The sequence below is a fragment of the Oncorhynchus masou genome, chromosome 16 (assembly GCF_036934945.1).
Source record: "Oncorhynchus masou masou isolate Uvic2021 chromosome 16, UVic_Omas_1.1, whole genome shotgun sequence".
NCBI lineage: Eukaryota > Metazoa > Chordata > Actinopteri > Salmoniformes > Salmonidae > Oncorhynchus > Oncorhynchus masou.
In genome coordinates, this window is record NC_088227.1 from 38013897 (window position 1) to 38026513 (window position 12617).

The following is a 12617-nucleotide window of genomic DNA, read 5'->3' on the forward strand; positions in this document are numbered from 1 at the left end:
GAAGCATCCGCTTGGCGTTTCCACATTCTACACATTTCATGAAACATTTGATCTCAATACAGTTTTCTCTTCCCAAAACTACAATCTGTTACGAACAGAGTGGACTAAGTTTTGCAGACTTTACCCTTTGCCAAACTTTAAAAATATTGGACTGTTTAGAAGGAGTGCGAAGGTGAATTTAGTTATTGCACACGCGCACTTCACAGAGTAGGCGTTCCCGAAAACATGCAAAAAAAATCTTTGCCTTAACTACTGCTTGTCATTATCCCATGCATCCCATCCCTTCACAACAGATTATTTGGGTTTACATCAGGTCGTCAGGGTAATGGAGGTGCAGGTGCTTGTTGTGATGTTACCCTCGTCCTGATGGTGCTAGGCCCTGGCTCTTCTCCATGTTGTTGGTCAGCATGTGGCATGAGGGGTGGGTGGGTATTATATTTGATGCTAGGGTCCTCAACCTCATGGTCAGGCCTGCTGTAGGCTGCTCGGTGAGCTTGGCCTCCCTCTTGACATGCTGGTCATCATTTTGTTTTGCTCTTGGCAGTGCCCGGCCATTTTGGATATCCATGCTGATCAAAGCCTAGCCAACTAGCTATAATTATTCAGCACACCGCTACCATAACTTAACAAAGCTACCCCGTTACGAAGCTAACTAGCTAGCCAGCTATTATCTGTAGCTGTCTGCAAAAGTAAACCACTTTTTCCCCCCTCTGAAAAATAAACAAGGTACACAGAGGGGGGAAAAAGTGGTTTACTTTTACAGACAGCTACAGATAATACCTGGCTAGCTAGTTAGGTAATGAAGGCGGTACCTTATGACATTGAATGGCTAGGTGCCCAATCAGAATGCGTTCGAGGATTTTAAGTACTAAATATGACAGCATTGCATCCTCCTCCCCCCCCCCTCCTCAGATCATGAGGACACACACGGCATATAGCCTCTTTTCCCTGGTCTGAGCTACTGGCAAAACTGGCAAATCCGGGCAGGGTATTTCATATACCATTTGTTATGTTTATGGGGAAACAAAACTGGGGGGTCACAAGTTCTATCAGTGGGGTCAATGTCCGGCTCTGCCACACCGTAGAGCCCTGGATGGCATCCTTAATGTATTTATTTTATAAGCACACGTACAGTCAAAACGTCGGCACACTGAATCATCAACAGACAGATGCACTGCACCACAATGCTTCGTAAACTGAATCAGTCCCTAGATGGCCTGTAAATATGATACCATTTCCCATTTCCCTAATCTAACAATTACATTTTGTTGAATGTCATATTAGCTCTACCCAAAGAACAAGAAGTTCATCAACGAGGTGAAAGCGTCTGTTCAGCTATTGCGTTCGACAGGCAGACGGTGGATCAACGAGAGGAAAATGGCCATCCAAAATGGCGAGGACGTCCCTAAAGATATCCTGACACAGATCCTCAAGACAGCTGGCAAAGGCACGTTGTAGTAGCCTGGTCCCAGATCTTTTTGTGCTGTCTTACCAACTCCTACCAATGTTGGCAAGAGTTGGCAAGACAAGACATCACAAACAGATCTGGGACCAGGCTAACATTGGAGACTTTTTACTTTGTGGCTCTGCATGTGACGTTGTCAGCTAAAACAGTCATGTTATTGATGAGGTTCAGTAGCAGAATTGTCTCAATGCTGTAAACTTGTATATATTCATCATTTCAGAGGAAAACAAAGACAATGAAGATGAGGAGCTTATGCTGGACAACTTTGTAACGTTATTCGTTGCGGGTGGGTCTCCATAAAAACAATTCCACACACAATTCAAGATTCAGCAGCTGGAGTTACCTTAACAGCCTTCACTCTTGTGTCTTCCTCTTGAAAGGGCAAGAGACAACAGCCAATCAACTAGCTTTTGCCGTCATGGAACTGGGAAGACTGCCAGGGATATTGGCCAAGTAGGTCTTATTATTTCATTTCATTTAACCTTTGTTTAACCAGGAAGGGCTCATTGAGATTTGAAGAGCGTCCTGCCCAAGATAGGCAGCACCAAGTCATCACACAATTACAGACAGACAACATGAAAAACTACAAGTAATCTAGTAAAAACCATAGAATTCACAAGAGTATAACAAAATCATAAAACAGCTAATTAAAAACATTGACAGGTGAAGGAATCAGCCTCAAAATCCTTCATCAGTGATTTAAAAACACCAATCGGGACAAGTTCTTCCAGTTTTAAAGTATTTTGTAAGGCATTCCAAGACAATGGCACAGAGTACATTAAAGCCCTTTTACCAAATTCAGTTGGGACATTTGGAACAGTTAGCAGGATAAAGTCCAGCGAACGAAGAGACAACCCATCACATTTCTGAACAATAAAAATGGCCAAATAAAAAGGTAGTAAACCCAAAATGGCTTTGTAAATAAAGGTATACCAGTGACTGAGCCTACGAGTGACAAGAGAAGGCCAGCCAACCCTGGTATACAAAGTGCAGTGGTGCGTAAGGGTCTTGCAGTTTAAAATAAATCTGAAAGCGCCATGGTAAAGAGTGTCAATTGATCTCAAACACTGAGCGGAAACATTCATATATAAAATATCCCCATAGTCTAGTAAAGGCATACATGTAGCTGATACTAGCCTCCTTCTGGCTTCAAAAGATTCAATCCCAGCTTCAGCTTCAATGTTTTGTAAGTTGTTGAATATGCAATTTAAAAGAGAGGCCATCATCAATTAAAATTCCAAGATATTTATATGACAGGTAATAATAGGTGAAAGATTCAGAGATATATTTCTTGCTTTAGAAAACACCATTAGTTTAGTTTTGTCAGTATTGAGGATAAGCTTCAATTGACACAAGGTATGTTGAACAGTATAAAAATCAGTTTGCAAGTTCTGGAAAGCTTTGTGAGAGACGAAGCACAACAATAAAAAAAAGTATCATCAGCATGAAAGTGAAGTTGCGCATTTTGCAAATTTTTGTCTGAATTATTGATATAAATAGTGAATAAGAGGGGACCAAGTACAGAGCCCTGGGGCACACCATTACAGACAGACAATTTAACAGACATAAACCCATCAAATTGAGTGCACTGAGTTCTATCAGACAGATAGTTAGCAAACCATGCAACTGCATGCTCCGAAAGACCTACACTCAACAATCTCTGCCTTAGTATAGCATGATCAACTGTATCAAAAGCCTTAGAGAGATCAATAAAAAGTGAGACACAGTGCTGTTCTTTGTCAAGGGCTTCAGTGAAATAATTTAAAACCTTCATGGCTGCTGTAAGTGTGCAATGCTTCTTCCTGAAGCCCGATTGGTACATTGATAAAATAGAGTTATTATATAACTATTTTAGCTGTTCACTCACAAGGGTTTCAAGTATTTTCACCAGGGGTGACAGATTTGAGATTGGCCTATAATTATTTAAAAGAGTTGGATCTCCCCCTTTTAAAAGTGGTAGGACAAATGCTGATTTTCAGATCTTTGGAATATCATTACATTCCAGGGTTAGATTGAACAGATATGTAAGTGGTTCATCTATTAAACCAGCTGCCAGATTTAAAAAGCAGGGATCAAGACGATCAGGACCTGCAGGCCTTCTGTGATCTAAGGATTTTAGGGCTTTATACACCACCTGCACTGAGAATGTGTCACACCCTGGTCGAAGTATATTGTGTTTGTCTGCATTTATTTGGTCAGGCCAGGGTGTGACATGGGTTTTTTGTGGTGTGTTTTGTCTTGGGGTTTTAGTAGGTATTGGGATTGTGACTGGGTAGGGTTGTCTAGAAAAGTCTATGGTTGCCTGAGGCGTTCTCAATCAGAGGCAGGTGATTATCGTTGTCTCTGATTGGGAACCATATTTAGGCAGCCATATTCTTTGAGTGTTTCGTGGGTGATTGTTCCTGTCTCTGTGTTTATGTTCACCAGATAGGCTGTATAGGGTCTCACACATTTATTGTTTTGTTTAGTTATTTCATGTCATGTCGAGTTCATTTTATTAAAGAACATGAATAACTACCACGCTGCATTTTGGTCCGCTTCTCCTCCACCAGACGAGAACCGTTACAGAATGGCAAAAAGCTAAACGTTTGACCAGCTCTCAACTGGTTCACCCACACAGGGTTGTACAGAGACAGAGAACACTGAATCAAACAGCCTACCAGATGATACAAAGTGCTCATTGAAACAATTCAGCATTTCAGTTTTGTCATATACAGCAACAGAGTCCTTCAAAACACATGACAGTAATTCATTAACATTACTGTTACCAGACATAGACTTAATAGCCTTCCAAACCTTTCTAGGGTCATTCAGGTTGTCAGTGGTAACAGACATACAATATTCAGACTTGGCCTCCTGAGAAGAAAAGAACACTTGTTTCATAACTGCCTAAAAATAAGCCAATCAGCATCAGAACATGATTTTCTTGCTTTAGCCCGGGCTAGATTAGGTTTGTGAATAATACAAGTCAGCTCAGAAGAAAACCATGGATTATCCCGCCCTTTATAACCCTGAACCTGCGAAATGGGACATGTTTGTTTACCATTTGGAAAAAAACATCATGAAATCATTTCAAGTCAGTTTCCACATCAGGAATAAGCTAAATTTTCTTCAGTCAAAATAAAACAAATCATGAAAGAAAGCCTGCTCATTAAAACTCTTCAAATTTCTCTTACGAATAAAGCGTGGGTTTGTCTTAGTATTTCTAACAGCAACAACAGCACAATGGTCACTTAAATCATTACAAAAAACACTAAATGCAGAATATTTGGAATATTTGTCAATATCAAATCAATCAGGGTAGATTTATCATACCTCTTTGTTTATTAATCATTTCCATAATAAAAAATACTTTGGTTGAGTTTCTTGGTGTCTATAACTTCTCCAGTGCGAAGCAAGAAGTAGATGATGTCATCGGGATGAAACAGGAAATCAGCTTTGATGACCTGGGGAAAATGACCTACCTGTCTCAGGTACAGTGACTTAATTGATAGGTTTTATACTATATTAACTGTAGTGACAGAATCATTAGATCACTTGTTTTGGTACTGCCCATATGTAGCTTGTTATTGTTCGCAGTTTCAGGAATGGCTGAATAATTGCAACACTTAGTTGGAGCTAACTCTGGAAAAAGCACTGCTGGGGGATTTGAAAAGCCATCATCAATCGAACAATAATATATTCATACTCTTAGCAAAAATGTGTATCTTTAATTTACAATCTGTAGAAGCTAGGAGAATAAAAAGGTTCATAACATTTGTGAAACATCACATCACAGTTGAAAAATAGATGGCAAATAGAAATCAAAACTGGATGGTCTTCAGAGATAGATGGGAGGGGTTGAGGGGAGCTGAAGGCTAGGACTGGATGGTCTTCAGAGATAGATGGGAGGGGTTGAGGGGAGCTGAAGGCTAGGACTGGATGGTCTTCAGAGATAGATGGGAGGGGTTGAGGGGAGCTGAAGGCTAGGACTGGATGGTCTTCAGAGATAGATGGGAGGGGTTGAGGGGAGCTGAAGGCTAGGACTGGATGGTCTTCAGAGATAGATGGGAGGGGTTGAGGGGAGCTGAAGGCTAGGACTGGATGGTCTTCAGAGATAGATGGGAGGGGTTGAGGGGAGCTGAAGGCTAGGACTGGATGGTCTTCAGAGATAGATGGGAGGGGTTGAGGGGAGCTGAAGGCTAGGACTGGATGGTCTTCAGAGATAGATGGGAGGGGTTGAGGGGAGCTGAAGGCTAGGACTGGATGGTCTTCAGAGATAGATGGGAGGGGTTGAGGGGAGCTGAAGGCTAGGACTGGATGGTCTTCAGAGATAGATGGGAGGGGTTGAGGGGAGCTGAAGGATGGGACAGGATGTTCTTCAGAGATAGATGGGAGGGGTTGAGGGGAGCTGAAGGCTGGGACTGGATGGTCTTCGGAGATAGATGGGAGGGGTTGAGGGTAGCTGAAGGATTGGACAAGATGTTCTTCAGAGATAGATGGGAGGGGTTGAGGGGAGCTGAAGGCTAGGACTGGATGGTCTTCAGAGATAGATGGGAGGGGTTGAGGGGAGCTGAAGGCTAGGACTGGATGGTCTTCAGAGATAGATGGGAGGGGTTGAGGGGAGCTGAAGGATGGGACTGGATGGTGTTCAGAGATAGATGGGAGGGGTTGAGGGGAGCTGAAGGATGGGACTGGATGGTCTTCAGAGATAGATGGGAGGGGTTGAGGGGAGCTGAAGGCTAGGACTGGATGGTCTTCAGAGATAGATGGGAGGGGTTGAGGGGAGCTGAAGGCTAGGACTGGATGGTCTTCAGAGATAGATGGGAGTGGTTGAGGGGAGCTGAAGGCTAGGACTGGATGGTCTTCAGAGATAGATGGGAGGGGTTGAGGGGAGCTGAAGGCTAGGACTGGATGGTCTTCAGAGATAGATGGGAGGGGTTGAGGGGAGCTGAAGGCTAGGACTGGATGGTCTTCGGAGATAGATGGGAGGGGTTGAGGGGAGCTAAAGGATGGGACTGGATGGTCTTCAGAGATAGATGGGAGGGGTTGAGGGGAGCTGAAGGCTGGGACTGGATGGTCTTCAGAGATAGATGGGAGGGGTTGAGGGGAGCTGAAGGATGGGACAGGATGTTCTTCAGAGATAGATGGGAGGGGTTGAGGGGAGCTGAAGGCTGGGACTGGATGGTCTTCGGAGATAGATGGGAGGGGTTGAGGGTAGCTGAAGGATTGGACAAGATGTTCGTCAGAGATAGATGGGAGGGGTTGAGGGGAGCTGAAGGCTAGGACTGGATGGTCTTCAGAGATAGATGGGAGGGGTTGAGGGGAGCTGAAGGCTAGGACTGGATGGTCTTCAGAGATAGATGGCAGGGGTTGAGGGGAGCTGAAGGCTAGGACTGGATGGTCTTCAGAGATAGATGGCAGGGGTTGAGGGGAGCTGAAGGATGGGGCTGGATGGTGTTCAGAGATAGATGGGAGGGGTTGAGGGGAGCTGAAGGCTGGGACTGGATGGTCTTCAGAGATAGATGGGAGGGGTTGAGGGGAGCTGAAGGATGGGACTAAAAACAAACAAAAGATAGCTAATCTGAAATATACTGTCTGTGAAATGTATGTAGTGTGTTGAATGTAGTATGTTGTATGTAGTATGTAGTATATAGTATGTAGTATGTAGTATGTATAAGCTGGAAGTGGAAGCCTAAGTATTGTTGTCCATTAGTTTACTCCAATTAGGGAAGGGGTGGTAGGGTTAGGGGAAAATAATAAAAAATAGTGTATATTATTACATTATATACATATGTTCAAAAGTTTGTGGTCACTTACAAATGTCCTTGTTTTTGAAAGAAAATAATATTTTTTGTCCATTAAAATAACATCACATTGATCAGAAATACAGTGTAGAAATTGTTAATGTTGGAAATGACTATTGTTATTTTTCCTATCTTAATATTTTCTTTTTATTGTCCAGTCTGAGATATGGCTTTTTCTTTGCAACTCTGCTTAGAAGGCCAGCATCCCAGAGTCGCCTCTTCACTCTTGACGTTGAGACTGGTGATTTGAGGGTACTATTTAATGAAGCTGCTAGTTGAGGACTTGTGAGGCGTCTGTTTCTCAAACTAGACACTCCAATGTACTTGTTCTCTTGCTCAGTTGTGCACCGGGGCCTCCCACTCCTCTTTCTATTCTCTTTAGGGCCGGTTTGCGCTGTTCTGTGAAGGGAGTAGTATACAGCGTTGTACGAGATCTTCAGTTTCTTGGCCATTTCTCGAATGAAATAGTCTTAATTTCTTAGAACAAAAATAGACTGACGAGTTTCAGAAGAAAGTTATTTGTTTCTGGCCATTTTGAGCCTGTAATCAAACCCACAAATGCTGATGATTCAGATACTCAACTAGTCTAAAGAAGGCCAGTTTAATTGCTTCTTTAATCAGCACAACAGTTTTCAGCTGTGCTAACATAATTGCAAAGGGTTTTCTAATGATCAATTAGCCTTTTAAAATTATAAACATGGATTATCTAACACAACGTGCCATTGGAACACCAGAGTGATGGTTGCTGATATTGGGCCTCTGTACGCCTATGTAGATATTCCATTAAAAAATGTGCCGTTTCCAGCTACAATAGTCATTTACAACATTAACAATGTCTACACTGTATTTATGATCAATTTGAAGTCATTTTAATGGACAAAAAATGTGCTTTACTTTAAAAAACAAGGACATTTCTAAGTGACCCCAAACTTTTGAACAGTAGTGTATATATATATATACTGTAACTCAACATGTTTTCTTGGATAATCTATCTACCCCGTCAGGTGTTGAAGGAGACTCTGAGGTTGTATCCCACGGCTCCCGGTACGTCTCGCTTCATCCCCAATGACATCACCATCAACGGCATCCCCATCCCAGCAGGAGTCACATGCTTCGTGAGTTACCTCAACACCACTGTCAAGTGTTTTTGTAATATTTGTTCATATTGTGAAACATCACAGCACAGTGGAAAAATATATATCAGCTGGAAATCAAAACTGAATGGTCTTCAGAGATAGATGGGAGGGGTTGAGGGGAGCTTAAGACAGGGACTGGATGGTCTTCAGAGATAGATGGGAGGGGTTGAGGGGAGCTTAAGACAGGGACTGGATGGTCTTCAGAGATAGATGGGAGGGGTTGAGGGGAGCGGAAGACAGGGACTGGATGGTCTTCAGAGATAGATGGGAGGGGTTGAGGGGAGCTGAAGGATTGGACTAGATGGTCTTCAGAGATAGATGGGAGGGGTTGATGGGAGCTGAAGACAGGGACTGGATGGTCTTCAGAGATAGATGGGAGGGGTTGAGGGGAGCTGAAGACAGGGACTGGATGGTCTTCAGAGATAGATGGGAGGGGTTGAGGAGCTGAAGACAGGGACTGGATGGTCTTCAGAGATAGATGGGAGGGGTTGAGGGGAGCTGAAGACAGGGACTGGATGGTCTTCAGAGATAGATGGGAGGGGTTGAGGGGAGCTGAAGACAGGGACTGGATGGTCTTCAGAGATAGATGGGAGGGGTTGAGGGGAGCTGAAGGCTGGGACTGGATGGTCTTCAGAGATAGATGGGAGGGGTTGAGGGGAGCTGAAGGCTGGGACTGGATGGTCTTCAGAGATAGATGGGAGGGGTTGAGGGGAGCTGAAGACTGGGACCATAAAAAAACAAAAGATAACTAATGTAAAATATACTGTGTCAGTAAATTGTATGTAGTATGTACAGTATAAGATGGAAGTAGAGTCCTATGTGTGGTGGTCCATTAGTTTAATCCAATTAGGGGGGGGGGGGGGGGGGTACGGTTAAGGGAAAATAAGGAAGAAGGAAATATATTTTAAAATATATATTTAAAATAAGATATACAGCACCAGTCAAATGTTTTAGAACACCTACTCACTCAAAGGTTTTTCTTTATTTTTACTATTTTCTACATTGTAGAATGATAGAGAAGATATCACAACTATGAAATAACACACATGGAATCATGTCGGAACAAAAACAGTGTTAAACAAATCAAAATATATTTTAGATTTTTCAAAGTAGCCACCCTTTGTCTTGATGACAGCTTTGCACACTCTTGGCATTCTCTCCACCAGCTTCACCTGGAATGCTTTTTCAATGGTCTTGAAGGAGTTCCCACTTAATCTGAGCACTTGTTGGCTGCTTTTCCTTCACTTTGCGCTTCAACTCATCCCAAAACATCTCAATTGGGTTGAGTTCAGGTGATTTTGGAGGCCAGGTCATCTGATGCAGCACTCCACCACTCTCATTGGTCAAATAGCCCTTACACAGCCTGGAGGTGTGTTGAGTCATTGTCCTGTTGAAAACAAATGATAGTCCCACTAAGCGCAAACCAGATGGGAAGGCATATCATTGCAGAATGCTGTGGTAGACACGCTGATTAAGTGTGCCTTGAATTCAAAATAAATCACTGACAGTGTCACCAGCAAAGCACCCCCAAACTATCACACCTCCTCCATGCTTCACGGTGAGAACCACACATGCGGAGATCATCCGTTCACCTACTCTGCGTCTCACAAATACACATCGGTTGGATCTAAAAATCTCAAATTTGGACTCATCAGACCTAATTCATGTCCATTGCTTGTGCCTCTTGGCCCAAGCAAGTCTCTTCTTCTTCTTGTTGTCTTTTAGTAGTGGTTTCTTTGCAGCAATTAGACCACAAAGGTCTGATTCACACAGTCTCCTCTGAACAGTTGATGTTGAGATGTGTCTGTTACTTTAACTCTGTGAAGTATTTATTTGGGCTGCATTTTCTGAGGCTGGTAACTAGTCAACGTATCCTCTGCTGCAGAGGTAACTCTGGGTCTTGTTTTCCTGTGGCAGTCTTCATGAGAGCCAATTTCATCATAGCTCTTGATGTTTTTTAAGAGAAGACTTTCAAAGTTGTTGGCATTTTCCAGATTGACTGACTTTCATGACTTAAAGGAATGATGGAATGTTGTTTCTCTTTGCTTATTTGAACTGTTGTTTCCATAATATGTACTTGGTCTTCTACCAAATATGGCTATCTTCTGTACTCCACCGTGCCTTGTCACAACACAACTGATCGGCTCAAATGCATTAAGAAGGAAAGAATTTCCACAAATTAACTTTTAACAAGGCACACCTGTTAATTGAAATGCATTCCAGGTGACTACCTCATGAAGCTGGTTGAGAGAATGCCAAGAGTGTGCAAAGCTGTCATCAAGACAAAGGGTGGCTACTTTGAAGAATCTCAAATCTCAAATATATTTTGATATGTTTAACACTTTTTTGGTTATTGGGGCGGCAGGTAGCCTAGTGGTTAGAGGTATGTGTTACTTCATAGTGTTGATGTTTTCACTATTATTCTACAATGTAGAAAATGTAAATAAATAAATAATACACATACAAATCCTCGAATGAGTAGGTGTGTCCAAACTATCTACTAAAAAAATTAGAATAAAAAATATTTGTTCATATTTATAAGGTTGTTCCTTCTTTTAGTCAGCAACTCACTGACTATTTTGGTGTGTCTCTACTGTACACTACTCTAACTGTTGTATCTGACGCTGTCTCACTTATTTTACATTTGCCCCTGTCTTGTCTGTTCACAGTTCAATTCATATGTCTGTGGACGGTTGGATAAGTTCTTTGAGGAGCCGCTGAAGTTTGACCCAGAGAGGTTCCATCCGGACACTGCCAAGTAAGTGACCCAATATTGTTTCATTGTTTCTTTACAACATTTGAACTGATTATGAGCTAACTGACATGTTATGGATGCTGTGTTTTTTTCTGTCCTGAAGGCCCTATTACTGCTACTACCCCTTCGCCCTGGGACCACGCTCATGTCTGGGACAGAGCTTTGCACAGGTGACACACACACACACACACACACACACACACACACACACACACACACACACACACACACACACACACACACACACACACACACACACACACACACACACACACACACACACACACACACACACACACACACGCTCACACCAGATTCCTTCTGTTGTTTGCAGATGGAGGCGAAGGTAGTGATGGCCAAGCTGCTCCAGAGGTTTGACTTCAGCCTACTGCCTGGCCAGTCCTTTGACATCCTGGACACTGGCACTCTGAGACCAAAGAGTGGAGTGGTGTGTAGCATCAGACACCGAGGACAGACAGCTACAGCCTGACTACTGGAACCTGGAGATGACTAGCCCTCGTCTTTCAACTCAACATATTTCTTATCCGACTCATTCCGTCTTTCTTCTTTACTGTCTTAAAAAAAAGATGAACACATCATCAATGTTTTACCAATCTTGTGCATATATTTGCATAAATATAAATACAATATGCAACTTTTCCAATGGATTTACTGAGTTATAGTTCATATAAGGAAATCAATCAATTGCAGTAAATTCATTATGACCTAATTTATGGATTTTACATGACTGGGCAGGGGTGCAGACATGGCTGGGTCTGGGAGGGCATAGGCCCACCCACTTGGGAGCTAGGCCCAGCCATTCAGAATAAGCTTTTGGTAGAGAAATTAACATTCAATTTTCTGGCAAAAGCTCTGGTGGACATTCCAGTAGTTGGTACACCAATTGCACGATCCCTCAAAACTTGAGACATCTGTGGCATCTCGTGTTGTGTGACAAAACTACACATTTTAGAGTGGCCTTTTATTGTCCCCAGAACAAGGTGCCCCTGTGTAATGATCATGTTTAAGCAGCTTCTTGATATGCCACACCTGTCAGGTGGATGGATTATCTTGGCAAAAGGAGAAATTCTTACTAGCAGGGATATAAACAAATTTCTGCACCACATTTGAGAGAAATATGGTTTCTGTGCGTATGGAACATTTCTGGGATCTTTTATTTCAGCTCATGAAACATGGGACCAACACTTTACATGTTCTGTTTATATTTTTATTCAATATACAGTACCAGTCAAAAGTTTGGACACACCTACTCATTCAATGGTTTTTCTTTATTTTTACTATTTTCTACATTGTAAAATAATATTGAAGACATCAACACTATGAAATAACACATATGGAATCATGTAGTAACCAAAAAAAGTGTTGCTTGAGACTTGCTTGAGACGCATAGATCTGTGAAATTCCGGTGAACTTTCGAATCAACATTATTACCTCAGTGCTTCTGTTTTAGTAAA

At 42.4% G+C, this 12617-nt stretch overlaps 1 protein-coding gene across 1 annotated transcript in view; it reads left to right on the plus strand.

Moving 5' to 3' along the window:
• The window catches only part of LOC135557924 (cholesterol 24-hydroxylase-like), a 14939-nt gene extending 3138 nt beyond the window's left edge, over positions 1-11801 (plus strand). Inside the window, exons 8-15 of the mRNA XM_064991641.1 lie at positions 1285-1447; positions 1686-1751; positions 1846-1918; positions 4854-4938; positions 8256-8366; positions 11057-11145; positions 11246-11312; positions 11477-11801. Of these exons, the coding sequence (XP_064847713.1) occupies positions 1285-1447; positions 1686-1751; positions 1846-1918; positions 4854-4938; positions 8256-8366; positions 11057-11145; positions 11246-11312; positions 11477-11632 (810 nt within the window). The 3' untranslated portion in view covers positions 11633-11801. The remainder of the gene's footprint in view (positions 1-1284; positions 1448-1685; positions 1752-1845; positions 1919-4853; positions 4939-8255; positions 8367-11056; positions 11146-11245; positions 11313-11476) is intronic.
• The last annotated feature ends 816 nt before the right edge of the window (positions 11802-12617 follow it).